Source organism: Hyla sarda, chromosome 3 (assembly GCF_029499605.1).
Source record: "Hyla sarda isolate aHylSar1 chromosome 3, aHylSar1.hap1, whole genome shotgun sequence".
NCBI classification, from domain to species: Eukaryota; Metazoa; Chordata; class Amphibia; order Anura; family Hylidae; genus Hyla; species Hyla sarda.
In genome coordinates this window covers 278,294,382-278,315,653 of record NC_079191.1, presented here as the reverse complement: position 1 = coordinate 278,315,653, position 21,272 = coordinate 278,294,382, and the positions used below count along the sequence as shown (strand labels likewise).

At 46.1% G+C, this 21,272-nt stretch overlaps 1 protein-coding gene across 22 annotated transcripts in view; it reads right to left on the bottom strand.

Annotated features, from left to right (window-relative positions):
• Nucleotides 1-21,272, bottom strand: part of SYTL3 (synaptotagmin like 3) — a 125,712-nt gene that overhangs the window by 10,897 nt on the left and 93,543 nt on the right. For all 22 annotated transcript variants that reach the window (XM_056566702.1, XM_056566713.1, XM_056566715.1 and 19 more), the window contains 3 exons: nucleotides 19,346-19,527; nucleotides 18,182-18,284; nucleotides 10,638-10,808 (listed from right to left, as the gene is read on the bottom strand). In XM_056566702.1, the coding sequence (XP_056422677.1) occupies nucleotides 10,638-10,808; nucleotides 18,182-18,284; nucleotides 19,346-19,527 (456 nt within the window). The remainder of the gene's footprint in view (nucleotides 1-10,637; nucleotides 10,809-18,181; nucleotides 18,285-19,345; nucleotides 19,528-21,272) is intronic.

Sequence of the window (21,272 nt, the reverse complement as noted above, 5' to 3'; positions counted from 1 at the left end):
AAGCCTCCCTGCAGCACATTATTCCTCCTGACTGTCTGATCTCTGCTTCCCCAGCTTCCATCAGACAAACTCCTCCTGGAAAGACCTTCGTCCCTCCACGCCAGCGCCTCAGGATTCTCAGGTGGGGACACTCCTCACACCTCGCCGGCCATGCTGGCGTCAAAAAATCCGTCCAGCTCATCTATCGTTTTTATTGGTGGCCTACCCTGGAAGCAGATGTTGCTGATTTTGTTCGGGCTTGTACAGTCTGTGCCCGGGACAAGACTCCTAGCCAGAAGCCTGCTGGTCTCCTCCATCCTCTGCCTGTTCCTGAGCTACCATGGTCTCAGATTGCTATGGACTTTATTACAGACTTACCTTTATCCCATGGCAACACAGTTATTTTGGTGGTCGTTGATCGTTTCTCCAAGATGGCACATTTTATTCCTTTTCCAGGTCTTCCTTCTGTGCCACAGTTGGCGAAACAATTTTTTTTGCACATTTTTCGCCTTCACGGGCTTCCTACACATATCGTCTCGGATAGAGGCGTTTAATTTGTGTCTAAATTCTGGAGGGCCCTCTGTAATCAGCTTAAAATCAAATTAAACTTCTCGTCTTCCTATCATCCCCAATCCAATGGGCAAGTGGAGAGAGTTAATCAGGTTCTTGGTGACTATTTGCGACATTTTGTTTCCTCCCGCCAGGATGACTGGGCCGATCTCCTACCATGGGACGAATTCTCGTACAATTTCAAAGTCTCTGAGTCCTCCGCTAAATCCCCACTCTTTGTGGTGTACGGCCGTCACCCTTTTCCCCCCCTCCCCACTCACACGCCTTCTGGTTTGCCCGCTGTTGATGAGGTGACTCGGGACTTCTCCACCATCTGGAAAGAGACTAAAAAATCTCTCATACAGGCCTCAACCCGGATGAAGAAACATGCCGACAAAAGAAGAAGAACTCCTCCTGTCTTTTCTCCTGGAGACAAAGTGTGGCTCTCTGCCAAGTATATCCGCTTCCGTGTCCCCAGTTATAAACTGGGACCACATTATCTTGGACCTTTTAAAATCAAATGCCAAATCAACCCTGTCTCCTACAAACTCCTTCTTCCTCCTTCTCTCCGTATTCCTAATGCTTTTCATGTCTCTCTCCTTAAACCACTTATCCTTAACCGCTTCTCTCCTAAGTTTGTTGCTCCTACTCCTGTCTCCGGGTCCTCTGACATCTTCTCGGTTAAAGAAATTCTGGCATCCAAGACGGTCAGAGGTAAAAAAAAAATTCTTGTAGATTGGGAGAATTGCGGCCCGGAGGAGAGGTCATGGGAACCCGAGGACAACATCCTTGACAAGGACCTTATCTACAAATTTTCAGGTTCTAAAAAGAGGGGGAGACCCAAGGGGGGGTACTGTTACGCCGAGCGCTCCGGGTCCCCGCTCCTCCCCAGAGCGCTCACAGCGTTCTCCTGTTCGCAGCGCCCCGGTCAGACCCGCTGACCGGGTGCGCTGCGATAATGTCCCTAGCCGGGATGCGATTCGCGATGCGGGACGCGCCTGCTCGCGGTGCGCATCCCGACCCGCTTACCCGTCTGTGCTGTTCCGGCGTGCGCGGCCCCGCTCCCTAGGGCGCGCGCGCGCCGGTTCTTTGCGATTTAAAGGGCCGGTGCGCCACTGATTGGCGCATGGTTTTTAATTAGTGTGTTCACCTGTGCACTTCCCTATATTACCTCACTTCCCCTGCACTTCCTTGCCGGATCTTGTTGCCATTGTGCCAGTGAAAGCGTTCCCTGTGTATCCCTAGCCAGTGTTCCAGACCTCTTGCCGTTGCCCCTGACTACGATCCTTGCTGCCTGCCTTGACCTTCTACTACGTCCGACCCTGCTCTTGTCTAACCCCTTGTACCGCGCCTATCTCAGCAGTCAGAGAGGTTGAGCCGTTGCCGGTGGATACGACCTGGTTGCTACCGCCACTGCAAGACCATTCCGCTTTGCGGCGGGCTCTGGTGAAAACCAGTAGCAACTTAGAACCGGTCCACCGACACGGTCCACGCCAATCCCTCTCTGACACAGAGGATCCACCTCCAGCCTGCCGAATCCTAACAATTGCCTTAAAGAGGCACTCCACTGATGCCAGAAAGTTAAACAGATTTGTGAAAAATGAATGCTCCACTAAGATGGTGTGGAAGCTCTCATGGTGGCTGCCGGACCCGATGGACGCAGCCCATCGGGTCCGGCAGCCATCGGCGTCCATCGGGTCCGGCAGCCACCATGAGAGCAGCCATCGGCGTCCATTGGGTCCGGCAGCCACCATGAGAGCAGCCATCGGCGTCCATTGGGTCCGGCAGCCACCATGAGAGCTTCCACACCATCTTAGTGGAGCATTCATTTTTGTCTGGGGTGTTCCCTTATCCTTTGGGACGTTCCTTGGCCCTGTTCTATCTGATCACAGTGCTTTTTTCCATTTGGGCATCAATTAGCTACAAGTTTGAAGGTAGCTTGAAAGGATTACTATCTTGAGTCCACTACCTACCCATGAACTGGGGTACCTATCTTCTGAGTCTTTTATCAGGGAAACTATAGTCTTTTGGTCCTCGCACACAGATTGATCTTTCAAAGTCTTATTATGTGTGGATAATCCTATTTCATCAAGCAACTAATTTACACTTGGTATGCGGTGATCATCTTGCCACACTTACAAGTTTACATTTTTCAAGCCATTATCCATAATTATACAATCTCTGTGTGCCTACCTCTTTACAGTATTATTGTGTACTCTGGACTAAATACTTTTCTCTAAGTGACTGACCGATATCTTTTGATCCACTAATGCTGTACGACATTATCGTTTGTATCTAATAATATATATGTTTTGTATCTAATATTTATATCTGTTGTGCCTACTAATCATGTTATCTAACATTTATGTAACTATTTATCTAATGTTGTGACTATTATACCTTTTGTCATCTAATATTGTGACTATTAGACCTCATTGGCCTCCTCTCATTCCCTGATGAGCCCTACGAACTATCGGGTAAAACGCATTGGTTAGAGAGGTTTGCATATCAAGTGTTATCATAATTTTTGTGATTTGATTTTCCTTTCCCCATCCACACATAGCTTAGGAGTTACCAACCTAGATAGGCAGGAACTCTAGTGTAGATATTCACCTGTACCCTATCCCCTTATCCCATCACAATTTTTGTGTATATTGTTTCATTTCTATCTTGTGGGCACTTTATTATTTTGAGTAAAAATACTAAAATTATCTTTTGCCTAATTGGTGTTTCCTTGCAAACATATAACCATTCCAGTACTTATCAGCTGCTGTATGCTCTAGGGGAAGGTCTTTTGTTTTTAAATTTCTCTTCTGTCTGACCACAGTGCTCTCTGCTGACACCTCTGTCCGCATCAGGAACTATCCAGAGCAGGATATGTTTGCTATGGGGATTTGCTCCTGCTCGGGACAGGTCTTAACATGGACAGAGGTGTCAGCAGAGAGCCCTGTGGTCAGACAGAAAATACATTAAAAAAGAAAAGAACTTCCCCTAGAGCATACAGCAGCTGATAAGTACTGGAAGGATTATGATTTTTAAAGAGAAGTAATTTACTTTCTGGCACCAGTTGATTTAAAAAAAATAAATGTTTTCTAGTGGAGTACCCCTTTAACCCATTAAGGACCCAGCCCATTTTCACCTTAAGGACGGGAGCATTTTTTGCACATCTGACCCCTGTCACTTTAAGCATTAATAACTCTGGGATGCTTTTACTTATGAATTTGATTCCGAGATTGTTTTTTTCATGACATACTCTACTTTAACATAGTGGTAAATTTTCGTCGATACTTGCATCATTTCTTGGTGAAAAAATTCCAAAATGTCATGATAAATTTGAAAATGTTGCATTTTTCTTACTTCAAAGCTCTCTGCTTGTAAGGAAAATAGACATATAAAATACATTATATATTGATTCACAAATACAATATGTCTACTTTATGTTTGCATCATAAAGTTGACATGTTTTTACTTTGGGAAGACATCAGAGGGCTTCAAACTTCAGCAGCAATTTTCAAATTTTTCATAAAAATTTTAAAATCTGAATTTTTCAGGGACCAGTTCAGATTTGAAGTTGATTTAAAGGGCTTTCTTATTAGAAATACCCCACAAATGACCCCATTATAAAAACTGAACCCCTCAAAGTATTCAAAATGACATTCAGAAAGCTTGTTAACCCTTTAGGTGTTTCACAGGAATAGCAGCAAAATGAAGGAGAAAATTCAAAATCTTAATTTTTTACACTCGCATGTTCTTTTAGATCCAATTTTTTAATTTTTACAAGGGGTAAAAGGAGAAAAAGCCCCCAAAATTTGTTACCCAATTTCTCTTGAGTAAGGAAATACCTCATATGTGAACGTTAACTGTTCTGTGGGTGCACTAGAGGGCTCAGAACGGAAGGAGCGACAATGGGATTTTGGAGAGTGAATCTTTTGGTGGGAATGTCAAATTTAGGAAGCCATAACAGCAACAAAAAAAAACACATGGCATACTATTTTGGAAACTACACCCCTCAAGGCACGTGACAAGGGGTCCAGTGAGCCTTAACATCCCACAGGTGTTTGATTACTTTTTGGTAAATTCTGATGTGTAAATGGAAAAAAATGCAGTGATAGGAGAAAATGCCCCCTTAAATTTGTAACCCCATGGTATGGAGTATGGGGACATCATGTTCTCTGCTGGCGCACTGCAATACTCAGGAGAGAAGGAGTGTCATTGAGCTTTTGGAGAGAGAATTTGTTTGGAATGGAAGAGCCATGCGTTTACAAAGCCCCCCCTGGTGCCAGAACAGTGGACCCCCTCACATGTGACTCCATTTTGGAAACTACACCCCTCACAGAATTTTATAAGGGGTGTAGTGAGCATTTTCACCCCACTGACGTTTGACAGATCTTTGGGTGCCAGAACAGTGGACCCCCTCACATGTGACTCCATTTTGGAAACTACACCCCTCACAGAATTTAATAAGGGGTGCAGTGAGCATTTTCACCCCACTGGCATTTGACAAATCTTTGGAACAGTGGGCTGTGCAAATTTTAAAAATTAAATTTTTCATTTTCACGTACCACTGTTCCAAAAATCTGTCAGACACCTGTGGGGTGTAAATGCTCAATGCACCCCTTATTACATTCCGTGAGGGGTATAATTTCCAAAATGGTGTCACATGTGGGGGGGGGGGGTGCATTGTTCTATGGGTGCTTTGTAAACACACGCTGCCTTCAGTTCCGGAAACATTTTCTCTGCAAAAGCCCAATGGCGCGCCTTCTCTTCTGAGCATTGAAGTGCACCCGCAGAGCACTTTACATCCACATATGGGGTATCTTCTTACTCAGAAGAAATGGGGTTACAAATTTTGGGGGGATTTTTTCTATTTTCCCTTGTGAAAATGAAAAATTTTGGTTAACACCAGCATTTTAGTAAAAAAAATTTTTTTTTAATTTCATTTTCACATTCAACTTTAACGAAAATTTGTCAAACACCTATGGGGTTTTAAGGCTTACTATACCCCTTGTTACGTTCCGTGAGGGGTGTACTTTCCAAAATGGGGTCACATGTGGGGGGGGGTGCATTGTTCTGGCAGTATGGGTTCCTTACAAACACGTGTGGCCTTCAATTCTGGAAACATTTTCTCTACAAAAGCCCAATGGCGCTCCTTCTCTTCTGAGCATTGTAGTGCACCCGCAGAGCACTTTACATCCACATATGGGGTATGTTCTTACTCTTTTTAAATTTTATTTTTCCCCATTTTCCCATCCAACTTTAACGAAAATTCGTCAAACACCTCTGGGGTTTTAAGGCTCACTATCCCCCTTGTTACATTCTGTGAGGGGTGTAGTTTCCAAAATTGGGTCACACGTGGGAATTTATTTTTTTGCCTTTATGTCAGAACCACTGTAACCCCTGCAAATCACAATCTCAAATGTACATAGTGCACTCTCACTCTTGAGCCTTGTTGTGAGTCCGCAGAGCATTTTACACCCACATTTCCATACTCAGGAGAAATTGCTTTACATATTTTGGGGGTCTTTTTTTCCTTCTACCTCTTGTGAAAATAAAAAGTATGGGGCAACACCAGCATGTTAGTGTAAAATGTAAAAAAAATTTACACTAACAGGCTGGTGTAGACCCCAACTTTTCCTTTCCATAGGGGTAAAAGGAGAAAAAGCCCCCCAAACTTTGTAGTGCAATTTCTCCCGAGTACGGAAATACCCCATATGTGGCCCTAAACTGTTTCCTTGATACTGTTTCCGAAGTGAGAGAGCGCCATTGCACATTTGAGGACTAAATTAGGGATTTGCATAGGGGTGGACATAGGGGTATTCTATGCTGGTGAATCCCAAACAGGGTACCTCCAGCTGTTGCTCAACTTCAAGAATGCCTGGACAGTCAGTGGCTGTCTGGAAATGCTTGGAGTTGTTGTTTTGCAACAGCTCGAGGCTCTGTTTTGGAAACACTGCTGTACGATACATTTTTCATTTTTATTGGAAGGGACAGTGTAAGGGGATGTATATGTAGTGTTTTACCCTTTATTTTGTGTAGTGTAGTGTTTTTAGGGTACATTCACATAGGCGGGGGTTTACAGTGAGTTTCCAGCTAGGAGTTTGCACTGCAGCTGAAAATTTGCTTCAAACTTGAAGCAGGAAACCCACTGTAAACCCATCCGTGTGAATGTACCCTGTACATTCACATGGGGTGGGGCAAACCTCCAGCTGTTGCAAAACTACAACTCCCAGAATGTACTGATAGACCGTGCATGCTGGGAGTTGTACTTTTGCAACAGCTGGAGGTACACTGGTTGGAAAACCTTCAGTTAGGTTCTGTTACCTAACTCAGTATTTTCCAACCAGTGTGCCTCCAGCTCTTGCAAAACTACAACTCCCAGCATGTACTGATCGTCAAAGGGCATGCTGGGAGATGTAGTTATGCAACAGCTGGAGGTACTCAACTACAACTCCCAGCATGCCGAGACAGCTGTTTGTAGTTTTGCAAGATTTTGAGGGCCACAGTTTAGAAACCACCGCACAGTGATCTCCAAACTGTGGCCCTCCAGATGTAGCAAAACTACAAATCCCAGCATGCCCAGACAGCAAACTGCTGTGTGGGCATGCTGGGAGTTGTAGTTTTGCAAGATCTAGAGGGCCACAGTTTAGAGACCACTGCACAATGATGTCCAAACTGTACCCCTCTAAATCTTGCAAAACTACAAACCCTGGCATGCCCAAACAGCTGTCTGGACATGCTTGGAGTTGTAGTTTTGCAACATCTGGACGGCAACAGTTTAGAGTCTCCAAACTGTAGCCCGCCAGATGTTGCTAGGATCGCCGCAGCAGGGAGCCGCACCTCATCGCTGCCTGTCGCTGGTAAGTGACCTCCAGTGCCCGTCACAGCCAGTTGCCCCGCTCTGCCCGGACTACAGTGGGTGTGCAGAGCGGGGAACCGAACTTTAACCCCCCCCCCCCTGCCCTCGATCTGCTATTGGTCGGTCGCTTCAGACGACCAATAGTAGGGATAGGAGGGGTGGCACTTAAGAGGGATCGGGGGTGTCTTGGACACCCCCGATCCCCCCTATTTTCAGGGTCTCCAGAGACCCGCATGACCCAGAATCGACGCAGATTCAAATCAGATTAATTCAGACTGGTGATTTGTGGCCTGCATGGGGGGGTCTCACATTGGGTTAACTACCTGTGTCCACAATCCTGGGCATAAATATAAGTGCCCATCCCTGGGCAAGGTGCATGGTAATATCACTGCAATATTTCTAACTTGTACCACTTACTAGCATATAATGGCAATATCAATCATATTATAACACAATATACATGAACATATACCCATTCACTCATGGCATTGGACATATCACATAGGAGTAATGCAGATGTCTCAATATACCTGTATTTTAGGGTGGCATACAGTAAGTTGCAATTGCCACAACACTCAATGCATGTCAACAGGATGCTATTCTATGATTTCTTTATACCTCCGCAGCAATCTGACCAACTGATAAAGGTCATTTTGACCGAAACCTGCAGAATTTTCTGTATTTAATGGATTGCTGAAAAAGTCTATTTCATATTGGATTGCCAGGTAAAAAGGGCATAGATATAGCTTGCCTATGTTTTTTTTTTTACAAGAAATAAACTGTGGTTGCAAGGTTGTCGCACCAGAACTTTAAGAATATTTCTTGGTGGTGCCCATACTTTTGTTGGTGTATAAACATTTATGGTGCATAAAAATGGCATAGGGTGCATAAAATTGGTGTCACAATGCTAATACTAATCACGGCCCTGCCTCCTAAACAAGCCCAGAAGCACAATATTGCGCCTGCACAATTAATGGAAGAGGTGGCACATGTGCGGTGAGTTGGTCATTAAGGGCACTGGTTTCGGGCACTCATCGGCACAGGTGCAAGAGTTTGGTAATGTGCAGGAGGCCAGGCCATGATTGGAATTCAAGGACAAAGAGGTTGAGGAAAGAAGCAGAGAGGCATCCTAAACCATGACACTGATGCGATTGGCCAACGCCTCCTATCCCTACCTCTTATCTCGACCTCCTATCCCGGTCCTCCTATCCCGACCTCCTATCCCGACCTCATATCCTGTCCTCCTATCTCGACCTCATATCCTGTCCTCATATCCCAACCCGTAATGTGTACCAGGTACTGAAATATCTCCAGCCATACGGAAGTTATGTGGGAACATACATTTCCCATTGATTTGCATGGGACTGTAAATGAAAACCCCAACCCCCACAAATGGGGGTAGTTAAGGGTTAAATTAACTATCCTATAATTTAAGTGGACATATAAGTAACATGTGACCAAGTATTATCAAAATATCTCCAGTCATTTGGAAGTTATGCAGTAACATATATTTCCCATAGACTTGTATGGGACTTTAAACAAAAACCCCGACCCAGGCAAGTGGGGGTGAGTAAGGGTTAAATCACCTATCCTATGTTTGTTGTGGACATATAAGTAACATGTGTGCCAAGTTTCATGTTGATATCTTTAGCCGTTTGGACGTGATGCTGGAACATACACACATACAAACACACACACGTTGAGTTTTATATATATATATACTAGCTGAGTACCCGGCGTTTCCCGGTTTTTCCTTCCTAATCCTTGTTGGGGAGGAAAATAAACAAAGGAGGAAGCTTTTGACTTCATATCCCATTCTCATATATTGTTGTCATATCCCGACCTCCTATCGTGTCATCATATCCCGACCTCCTATCCCGACCTTCTATCCCAACCTCCTATCCCGTCCTCCTATCCCGTCCTCCTTTCCCGTCCTCATATCTCGACCTCCTTTCCCGTCCTTCTTTCCCGTCCTCCTATCCCATCCTCCTATCCTGTCCTCCTATCCCGTCCATCTATCCCGTCCTCCTTTCCCGTCCTCCTATCCCGTCCTCCTTTCCCATCCTCCTATCCCGTCTTCCTTTCCCGTCCTCCTATCCCGTCCTCCTTTCCCGTCCTCCTTTCCCGTCCTCCTTTCCCGTCCTCATATCTTGACCTCCTTTCCCGCCCTTCTTTCCCGTCCTCCTTTCCCGTCCTCCTATCCCGTCCTCCTATCCAGTCCTCCTATCCCATCCTCCTATCCCGACCTCCTATCCCGACCTCCTATCCCGTCCTCCTATCCCGACCTCCTATCACGACCTCCTATCCCGTCCTCTTATCTCGACCTTCTATCTCGTCCTCCTATCACGACCTCCTATACCGTCCTCCTATCTGGACCTCCTATCCCGACCTCCTATCCCGACCTCCTATCCCGACCTCCTATCCCGACCTCCTATCCCGACCTCCTATCCGGACCTCCTATCCCGACCTCCTATCCAGACCTCCTATCCCGACCTCCTATACCGTCCTCTTATCCCGTCCTCCTATCCCGACCTCCTATCCCGTCCTCATATCTCGACCTCCTATCTCGTCCTCCTATCTCGACCTCCTATCCCGACCTCCTATCCCGACCTCCTATCCCGACCTCCTATCCCGACCTCCTATCCAGACCTCCTATCCCAACCTCCTATACCGTCCTCTTATGGCGTCCTCCTATCCTGTCCTCCTTTCCCGACTTCCTATCCAGTTCCTCCTATCCCGGTCCTCCTATCGCGTCCTCCTATCCCGTCCTCCTATCCCGACCTCCTATCCCGACCTCCTATGTCGACCTCCTATGTCGACCTCCTATCCCGACCCGTAATATGTGTACCAGTTATTGGGACTTTAAACAAAAACCCCAACCCTCACAAATGGGGGTAGTTAAGGGTTAAATTAACTATCCTATATTTTAAGTGGACATTAAGTAACATGTGACCAAGTATTATCGAAATATCTCCAGCCGTTTGGAAGTTATGCAGTAACATATATTTCCCATTGACTTGCATGGGACTTTAAACATAAGCCCCGCCCCTGGCAAATGGGGGGTGAGTAAGGGTTAAATCACCTATCCTATGTTTGTTGTTGACATATAAGTAACATGTGTGCAAGTTTCATGTTAATATCTTTAGCCGTTTGAAAGTTTTTGTGGAACATACACACATACATATACACATACATACATAAACACACGCATTGAGTTTTATATATATATATAGATTAACCTACTGCACTTTACCTTTGCTTTCAGCTGGTACCAAGTTAATGATTTAGAGGAGTTATCCTCGAAGTCCCATAATTCTAGTGGAATAAGTACTTCTCCTAGGAAGACCTTTTTCCTCAGTCTCTCTGCATGCCACACTGATATCTGAAGAGTTCGTGTCTCCAGTTGGGAGCGTTCAATAGTATACTGCAGAGGAGAAGAACATTCAGCAGTAAGTAATCTAATAGTGATGCTGATCAGTGCATAATAACCACATGTGTATGTTTATAAAGGGTTTAATCCCAGAATATGCAAAACACAACACTTTTTAATGTGTACGATAATTATATTTAAAGAAGGCTGCTGTCTAGATATTGCCATTACATAATTTCTATGCCTCTAGTGTTCTTTTTATCTTCAGCTGCTTAGTCTCAATGCTCGGATTCTCTTGTACACAGGGGGTTAAGTACAGAGTGAGTCCTGATATTGAGAAGACCAGCTAATAATACTCAGATTAATAAAAGTATCTTCACCAGCACTGTCTAGATCTATGTTCAAGAATGGAATCAAAGAAAATCAGTTGGTGCTATTGTAAGAATGTATCAGCCATTAGTGTTGCTTGCGAATATTCGCAATGCGAATTTTATTCGCGAATATCGCATATTCGCGAATATTCGCGAATATAGCACAATATATTCGTAATTACGAATATTTTTTTTTCACAGTACACATCACAGTGATCATCCCTCTCTGCTTCCAGCTTGTGTGGTGTAAAGAAGGCTCTAATACTACTGAGTGAGACTGGCTTGCGAATTCTCACTTATGCTAATTTGTGTATATGCAAATTTTCACACATGGTAATTTTTGCATACGCGAATATTCGCATATGCGAAAATAAAACGAGAATATTACGAATATGCGAATTTAGCGAATATATGACGAATATTCATCCATATATTCGCGAATATTTGCAAATTCGAATATGGCCTATGCCGCTCAACACTATCAGCCATATTAGACACATGAGCTTTTCTTTTCAAAGAGAACCTGTCCAGACATTTTACCATTTTACAGCCTCAAATTGCCACCAGTACCTTATACAGGAAGAGCAGAACACATACAGTAAAATATAACTTTAGAACATGTGTGGACTTCCTTAACGGCGCAGGACGTACTCTTACGAAAGAAGTCAGCTCCTCCCAGCAGGATATACCCGCCTTCAGGCTCTGAGCTAGTCAGTTTAAGCTTAGTGTCTCAAGGAGGTGGACATGGGCTGTTTTGCTCCAGACCAGGTTTTCTGTTTTTAATTTTCCTAGTATAGGGACGTGTTAGCTTTTTTAAATTCCTTTTTCTTTTCTGTTTTAAGGTGGGGACTCAGGGATTCCGGTTCCGTTTCCCCATTGCGAGTAAGGGGGCACAGACATTGCATATATGCGCAGTTAACCCCCTCTCGCCAACGGTCAGCGCCTGGGTGGTACCTCATGGGTCCGGGTCCCCCTATGTCTCTGCTCGCCTCGCTCGCACATAGCAGCTAGGCGTGCGTGATGCAGGGACCATGAGCTGACTGAAGACTTCACTGAAGACTCCATTAGGTAAGTTCTTCTGACTGAGGTAAGTACTTTTCTCCACAGGTACGGACTTGCAACATCTGGAGACCCCCTGTTTTTGGCCCACCCTTCTTATGGAGCTGGCTTCTACAAGGGCTTAATTTTTATTCTGGGGGAGCAGTGGCACTAAGGGGGCAGTAAATTGGGGCTCTTCGCTTTATATCTGTGTGTGGGGCTTTTAACATATATGTGTGTGTTAGGGCACTATGTCCTCAGCGCCTTATATGCGGCTGTCAGCCGCGGCGCTGCTACAGGTCGGGCACTCTCAGCGCCGGCTTTACTTTCACTTTGTTCACAGCGCCTTATACGTTGCTGACGGCCGCGGCGCTGGTACGAGCTGGGCGCTTTAGTGCCGGCTTAGTTTCTCTTTTTCCGGCAGTCTCTGCTGGCGTTAGGCCGCCCGCTCTTCCCCCCGAGCGCATATGCGACCGACAGGTGCGCTCGGGATGAGAAGCGGGCGCCATGACAGTTCTTCTAGGCCGGTCTATAGCTCCGCCCACAGGGCTGGGAGCTCTCAGAGGCGCCAAAGCCGTCTCCAATCAGCGCCGTGGGCGCGAATTTCAGTATGAAGGGGTCAGTTAGTTAGTGCCTGGCTTCGGGCACGCCCCTCTCTTCCTAATGGCTGGCCTGTTCCTCCACTATAGCTGCACGGAGCGAGCTCTCCTCTCTGCAGCTGACAGGGGACACAACCTTTTTTTCTCTTTATGTCAGTACCCAGGGCTGTTCCTCCCTCTAAACAGAAACCTGGAAGCTCAGTGACTTACTATGTCTGTAAGCACTGTAATACCAAAATGTATGGCTCCACTGAGCCCACTTGCCTGCTTGCTCCACTGCTCCCCCAGACCTCCTGGTGCCCCCTGATGCCCCTTCGGTCCGGTGGGTTCAGCCGCTCCTCCAGCCTGGGTTTCTTCCCTGACCCAGTATATGGCTGACTTGACCCAAGTCTCCTGTTCGGTGGCTGAGGCCTCCCGTGAAATGGTGTCCACCTTGAAGGAGTCTTCCCTGCTCAGGACCTCTGACAAGCTCTCACAAGCGTGCTAGGGGTGCCTCGTCTGACTCTTCCATTGAGTCTTCAGATAGACGTGAGCGTTCCCCTCGCGGGTCCCGCCCCCCTATCATCTGGGCACAAACGTCTCTCCTCCAGAGGACGTTCTCGGAGTCGCCGCTCTGCCACGCCAGAGCCGCGTACCCGGTCTGGGTCGCCCCCCTCCAGGTCTGCCTCTACTCATTCACATTCCCCTGCTGAACTAGTGGATGAGGCTTCCGAACTGGCATCTGATCCAGAGGACTGCTCGGACTCAATTGCAACGGTGAACACTTGGAGGACCCAGGATCTTTGGATGTCAATCCAGAAGTATCCTTTCATCGTACTAAGCCAGCACCTAAAAGGTTCAGCTCTCACGCTGACTTTGATGACATTCTGGAATCCGCATGGAAACATCCAGACAAGAGTTTCCCGGGAATCAAGACAATTCAAGAACGTTATCTATTTGACAAGGACTTTGTCGCTAAGGTGGCTTCCCCTCCCTCTGTGGATCCACCAATCTCCCGGATCTCTAAGCGACTACACTGTCTCTGGCCGATGCCGCTGCCTTCAAGGATCCCGCGGACAAGAAGGTAGAATCTTTAGCGAAATTTGCTTCTGAAGCAGCTGGCTCTTCTCTTATTCCCATCTTCGCCTCGACATGGGTGTCCAAGGCCCTGTCGGAGTGGTGCCAAAAGCTCCATCAGGATATCTTAGCGGGATCCCCCCAGAGGATCTATCTGCTCTGGCTCTCCAATGCGCTAAAGCTGGGGACTTTCTGTGTGCAGCTTCCATGCAGTCAGCCCGTTGTTCTGCCTTTGCTGTGGGTCACCTAGCGGCCCTCCGCCGCTCTATGTGGCTTAAAGCTTGGAATGCGGATGCCGCTTCCAAAAGGTCTCTCACTGAGTTTCCCCTTACGGGTGGCCGTCTTTTTGACAAATGCCTTGATGAGATTATCTCTGAGGCAACGGGAGGTAAGAGTTCCTTGTTACATCAAAATAAAGCTCGCCCTACTTCCCAAAGTTCTTTTCCTTTCGGTCCTTTCGGACCTCTGGCCCCAGTAAGGGTCCAGACAGGCACCCTCGCGGGACAAGAAGGCTCCCTCGATCCGGGCACGCCCATCTTGGAAGTCGGACTCCAACCGCCCAAATCGGGCAACCGCAAACCCACTTCTGCATGAAGTTAGGCCCCCACCTGCAGTTTCTTTTCGGGTGGGAGGTCGTCTCTTGTTTTTTCCCAGACATCTGGACCTCACACATTCAGGACCCAACGGTTACCGGATCAAATTCGCCTCCCTTCGGAGGGATCACTTTTTTCGATCCCGGGCCCCCCGGTCTCCTCCTCTGGCGAAGCAATGGCTCTCCAGTCTCTGCTTTTCCAGGGGGTTATTGTTCCCGTCCCTCCGGGGGAACGTTTTCGGGGTTTCTATTCAAATCTTTTTGTGGTCCCCAAGAAGGACGGTACTGTGCGACCAATCCTAGACCTCAAGCGTCTCAACCGTCTCCTTCTCATCCGCCACTTCCGAATGGAATCTCTCCACTCGGTGGTGGCATCCCTGGAACAAGGGGATCTCTCCATCGGTGGACATCAGGGATGCATACCTCCATGTGCCAATATTTCCGGGCCATCATCGGTACCTCTGCTTTGCAGTTCCGGAGGGGCATTTTCAATTCGTAGCCCTCCTCTTTGGTCTAGCCACGGCTCCTCGGGTCTTTACAAAGATCCTTGCGCCAGTGATGGGCTTGTTACGGTCGAGGGGTATCTCGGTGATACCCTATCTGGACGACCTTCGCCTCAAGGCTCCAACCAGAGCCCAGACTGGCGTACATAAATCCACAGGGTGGCACTCGCAGCTCGGCAGCCATGGCCGAGGTGACCAAGATTCTCACCTTGGCGGAGAACAAGGTTCCGGCCATTTCGGCAATTCACATTCCGGGAGTGCTCAACTGAGTAGCGGACTTCCTCAGTCGGTCCTCGCCCGCCCCGACGAGTGGTCTCTTCATCCGGAGGTCTTCATGCAGCTCTACGGCCTCTGGGGCATTCCAGACGTGGATCTCTTCACATTTCGGCACAATCGGAAAATTCTTCCGTTTGTGTCCAAGTCCGGGACCCTCAGGCTTTGGCCGTGGACGCCCTAGTGATTCCTTGGGCGGGGTTCGCCCTACCTTATCTGTTCCCTCCTCTTCCGCTCCTTCCCAGGGTGCTGAGGAAGCTCAAGGCAGAGGACGTCAGAGGGGCTCCAGATGGGCCCCCAAAGGTCGTGGTACGCCGACGTAGTCAAGCTCCTGGACGACGCTCCTCTGCGCCTTCCGCCCTGCCCGGATCTACTCTCTCAGGGTCCTCTTTGCCCCCCAATTTACAGTCGCTGTATTTGACGGCGTGGCGGTTGAGACCGCGGTTTTGAGGGCACGTGGGTTCTTTTCCCAAGTCTTTCACACCATGCTCAAGGCTCGTAAGCCCTCCTCCGCAAGAATTTACCACCATACTTGGCGGTCTTATTTTCGTTGGTGTGAAGCTCAGGACTTCTCCCCGGTGACCTTCTCAGTTCCCCGTCTTCTCTCCTTTTTGCAGTCTGGGTTGGAACTGGGGTTGTCTCTCAGTTCTCTTAAAGGTCAGGTTTCGGCCCTTTCTGTTCTTTTCCAGCGGCCCCTGGCTTTTAATCCTCATGTCCGGTCCTTCCTGCAAGGAGTGGCGCACGCTTTTTCTCCTTATCGGTCACCTTCTCTCCCTTGGGACTTGAATTTGGTTCTGAGTGCCCTCCAGGGTGCACCCTTTGAGCCCCTTAGAGAGGTGTCTCTCCGCCTCCTTCCTTGAAAAGTGGCGTGTCTTGAAAGGGTGTCTGAATTGGCAGCTTTTTCCTGCCTTTCTCCATTTCTGGTGATCCACCAGGACAAGTTCGTTTTCCGGACAGATCCTTCCTTTTTACCTAAGGTGGTCTCTGCCTTTCATCTCAATGAGGACATTGTCCTCCCCTCCTTTTGTCCGGTTCCTTCTCATTCTAAGGAGCGCTTACTACACAAGCTGGACGTAGTTCGGGCTGTTCGGTCTTATCTCTTCATCACTTCTTCGTTTCGTCAGTGTGATTCCTTTTTTGTCCTTACGGAAGGTCGTCGCAAGGGACAACCTGCTTCCGAGGCCACCGTTTCTCGGTGGATTCGGTCCGCCATTTCGGAAGCCTTCGCTGTAAGGGGAAGATTCCTCCTTTCAGGGTTGTGGCTCATTCCACACGTTCTGTTGGGGCATCCTGGGCTCTCCAGAATAGAGCCTCAGCCTCACAGATTTGCAAGGCGGCTACCTGGTCGTCTTTGCATACTTTCTCAAGGTTTTTACCGAGTTCATACTCTCGCATCGGCTGATGCTAGTCTAGGCCGTAAAGTGTTGCAGGCGGCAGTGGACCGGCCGTCTGCCTGATTACTTATCTGCCCACCCAAGGGACGGCTTTGGTACGTCCCATGGTCTGTGTCCCCCAATGGAGCCGATAGAGAAAAGGAGATTTTTTAACACTTACCATAAAATCTCTTTCTCGAAGGATCCATTGGGGGACACAGCTCCCGCCCTTTTTGTGGTTTTTTCCTTTGGTTCTCTGTCCGAGGATGTGTTCAGTTATGTTTTTTCTTCTGGTTCTCGGACAGTTTTTGGGTCTTTCTTTGACCTATTGGTCTCCTCCTATTGCTCTGGAACTAAAACTGACTAGCTCAGAGCCTGAAGGCGGGTATATCCTGCTGGGAGGAGCTGACTTTTTTTTATTACCATAGTGTCACACCTCCTAGAGACAGCAAGATACACCCACGGTCTGTGTCCCCCAATGGATCCTTCGAGAAAGAGATTTTACGGTAAGTGTTAAAAAATCTCCTTTTTTAGTCACTTTTTATACCATAAAAAAATTTATAAAAAGCTATCAAAAAGTCAGATCAAAGCAAAAATGGTACCAATAAAAACTTCAGATCACAGGGCAAAAATGAGCCCTCATCCATCACCATATGTGGAAAAATGAAAAAGTTATAAGGGTCAGAAGAGGACATTTTTTAACGCATACATTTTTGTGCATGTAGTTATGATTTTTTCCAGAAGTACGACAAAATCCAACCTATATAAGTAGGGTATCATTTTAATCGTATTGACCTACAGAATAAAGATAATTTTAACTGAAAAATGAACTGCGTAGAAATGGAAGCCCCCAAAAGCTACAAAATGGCGTTTTTTCTGTCGCACAATAATATTTTTTTTTCCTGTTTTGCCATCGATTTTTGGGTAAAATGACTGTCACTCCAAAGTAGAATTGGTGGCACAAACAATAAGCCATAATATGGATTTTTAGGTGGAAAATTGAAAGGGTTATGATTTTTAAAAGGTAAGGAGGAAGAAACGAAAATGTAAAAACTGAAAAAAGCTGAGTCCTATTAGTAAGAATTACACAATAGTTTTTTGTTAGCGTTTATGTCCCACTGCAAGAGGATTTAAATCTTCTTCTAAGTAAAGTTTAAATATTTTTTTAGTTAAATACTAATGTTACTTATGTTCAGCCTGGTGAAATGGCATTTTACACTTATTTGTAGGTGCTGTACATCTTCAGCCTAAAGTCTTCAGGAAGCCTCTAGCCTCTAACAGAAACCTTAGCATTGAATAGGTTTTAAGTGCTAAGATATTTTGCTGATGTCTGGAAACATAAAACATAACTCAACTAAAACGTAATATCCTTTATAAAAAGAATATTAATTTTCATACTGTATAAACTGTAGGCCGAAAGAAGAGACTATGGCTGTACTGAAACCTTGAATCTTTTATCTACTGAATCAGAAAGTTATCACACGACTATCTATCCTTTTCCATCAGAAGACTTTTATGGTGTTTACCCAATATGACCATAAATAATGGATACCAAAAATATTAAGGAAAGGTAATGTATGTTGAAAAGGCTCTTATTCATGTAGCCTACATAAGCATTTTACCTTTAAGCATTCATTAAAGGATGGATCAACTGTATTCCTCTTAATACTAGTTTTCATTTTACTAATAGGAGATTTATCTGGAAGTAAATAAGTCTTCACATACCTAAAACACAAAGAAATACCATGAATAATAACAAATGCTATTTGTACCTTATATTACATAAACCTAAGCATACAGTAAATATTCTTCTGGTGAGATCAATCTTTAGGGTTATCAACAGGTAAAGTGCAGGCAACAAAGCCATCTTGGGTGAGGTGCATGGGTACGGTGTCCATTTTAGGACATTGTCAGTCGTCAGCCGTAACTCCGTCCTCCGTCAGGTGAAACGGAGTCCCACCTCCTCCCTCGGGCCAATCTCCATCAGGCATCAGCCGTAACTCCCTCCTCCCTCCTTTGTCATCCTAAAGTCTCTCATCCAAAACTCTGTCATCCCTCAGATGAAAAACTTTCCTGCCGTGTCGGCTCTCTGCTATACGGATTCTGCTGTACATTCTATTCAATGTCAGCTCTGCTATACCGACTCTGTAGCATATGTAGTGTCTGTATTACATGTGCAAGTTTCATAGTTTCGACACTCTTATACATGCTGTGCAGCATTGGCTCTGCTATGCGGCAGGAAGTTGCGTCTGAGAGAGAATAGTCTGAGGCATGATGGCGTTTTGGATGAGGGAGGACGGAGTTGTGGCTGAAGGATGACAGCGATTGGTGTGAGGGAGGAGGCGGAAAGCTGTTTCAACTGACGGAGGACGGAGTTGCGGCTGATGACTGACAGCAATTGGTGTGAGGGAGGAAATGGGACGCCGTTTCCCCTGACGGAGGATGTAGTTACAGCTGTCCGAAAATGGACACCGTACATGGGATACATTTTAAGGATATGACAGCAAATGCAGGGGGGTTTTGAGATTAATTATGTCAAAGGGCTGCAAAAATATTATATATGCACACATACTGTGTAGGTTCACCTTCTTCCCATCCTCATACTCATGTAAAGTATAACATTGTTCTCTACATTAAGAGGCCTAGATCTGAATGTTGCACATTTGCATTTCTGTTCAAATATAATAACCCTCCCCTCAGGGAATTCAGTACAAATAAAGTTCATAAATAGAAATGTTAAAAGATGGAACATTCTATGGTATTTACAATGTAATGCTACTGCTTACGGATTACATTTCTTCTTCTTTTCTTCTTCTCCATAAGATAAGTTTTTGCATGCTTTGACTGAAATCTCTAGCGTGCAGGTCTTCATGTTGTAGGAAATTGCTAGTTCAATTTCTCCAGTCACACTGGCATTGTCAATACTGCCCACATCAGTGCCCGCGCTGTTGATGCTGGTCATGCTAGACTGAAAAAATGTAAAAAAAAAAGTGACACTGTGGAGGTGACACTGATGACAACGGTACTTACCTTGTCCTGGTCCGTGGCTGGGATCTCCTGTAATCTCCTCCGTTAGCTCCAGCTCCGGGCACCAGCTTGGGGCACGGGAGGAGCTTAATGACTTCACAACTGCTGTTCCCAGGACCCGGGACCCAGCAGAATGCAGCAGCGGCTTGGGGCATGGGCGAAACTTAGTGACATCACCGCTGCTGCTCTCTACTGGGTCCCGGGTCCCAGCTGGAGCTAACGGAGAAGGTTACAGGAGATCCCCACCACGGAATGGGACAAGGTAAGTAACGTTGTTATCAGTGTCACCTGCACTACCTGTGCAAGTAACATTGGTGACAGATTTCCTTTAAGTACATTGTTCAACCTATTCAATATTAGTTAAACATCTTTCACACTATGTCTAAACTTAGATGGTAGAAATCTCTAAGCTACTTTTACACCAAAGGCTCTACATTTGAAAAAGGTCATCCAAAGCACAGATTTTGGACCAGCTGATTGCCTAATATTTAAGGGGGCCTCCATACTCTCTCCTGACAAATGATGTCAGAGAAGAGAAGGAATAGCCATTGTGGACAAACTGTTATCTAGAATAACAGTAATATAATGTGCAAAGATAATTCTGCCTGATGTATCACAGATGCAAGAGCTGGACTCCTTATGGACCATTTTCAGGATCTCGGCAGTGGGAAATTTGGTTTCATGGTCAGCCAGCAACCGCCGCCTTTGTTTGCAGTGCTGTTGTGAAGGAGAAACCTGGTCTGCTACATACTGGAATCATATCGTCTTTTGCAACAAATTTATGTTCTATTTGATATCAGACAGGTTTAAGTAGACCTTGTGGTGAGCGCTTCAATCCTGCCTTTGCTGTGGAGCAAGACACTGCCCCAACTGCTTATGGGATGATCATGGGAACCATCACATATGACAGTCAGTGACTCATAGTAGTGATACGAGGGACACTAACAATTGAGCAATATGTGCAGGACATTGTGTGGCCACATCTGTTGCCTCTCATGGCAGGGCTTCTACTGGCGATTTTCACAGGACAATGCTTTCTCACACACAGCAAGGGTTTCCCTGTCAGCTTGCATCACTTCTTTGGCCTGTCCAGTACCTAGATTTATCGCTTTCTATGACCAACTGGGATGCCAGCTTCAGCAACCTATAAGTGTGCAGGATCTACAGCTCCAGCTGCAGCATCTGTGGGCAAATGTGCCTCAGGATGCTATATGGAACCTGTATGCCTCCATGCCCCACTGTATCTCATCTTGTATCCAAGCTAAAGGAGGCCCAATAGAATACTAGAGCATCCTTTTAATTGTAGTGTTCCCTGATAAACTTATCTTTTTAGTCTAATATTGTAATCACATATACTGTATTATTATTACATTTACACACAAAAAATGGTAATTCTATTCCAAAAACTCCTTCTTGGAGAGTAATTTTTTTTTTTTTAGTCAATGAATGTATATACAGTAATCCCTCAATTTAAAATGGCCTCAACATACAATAGTTTCAACATACAATGGTCTTTTCTACTTTGTATTCTGTACTACTCTTGTACTACTACCTGTACCACAGTTAACTGCTCCTTTGGACACCAAGTAAGGGTGGCTACATTTTACTTTTTTAGGACACTGTGTGTACTGTACAGGACCCTGAAGAAGCTCCTGTCCTCTACATAGACAGTGATTTACAGCTCCC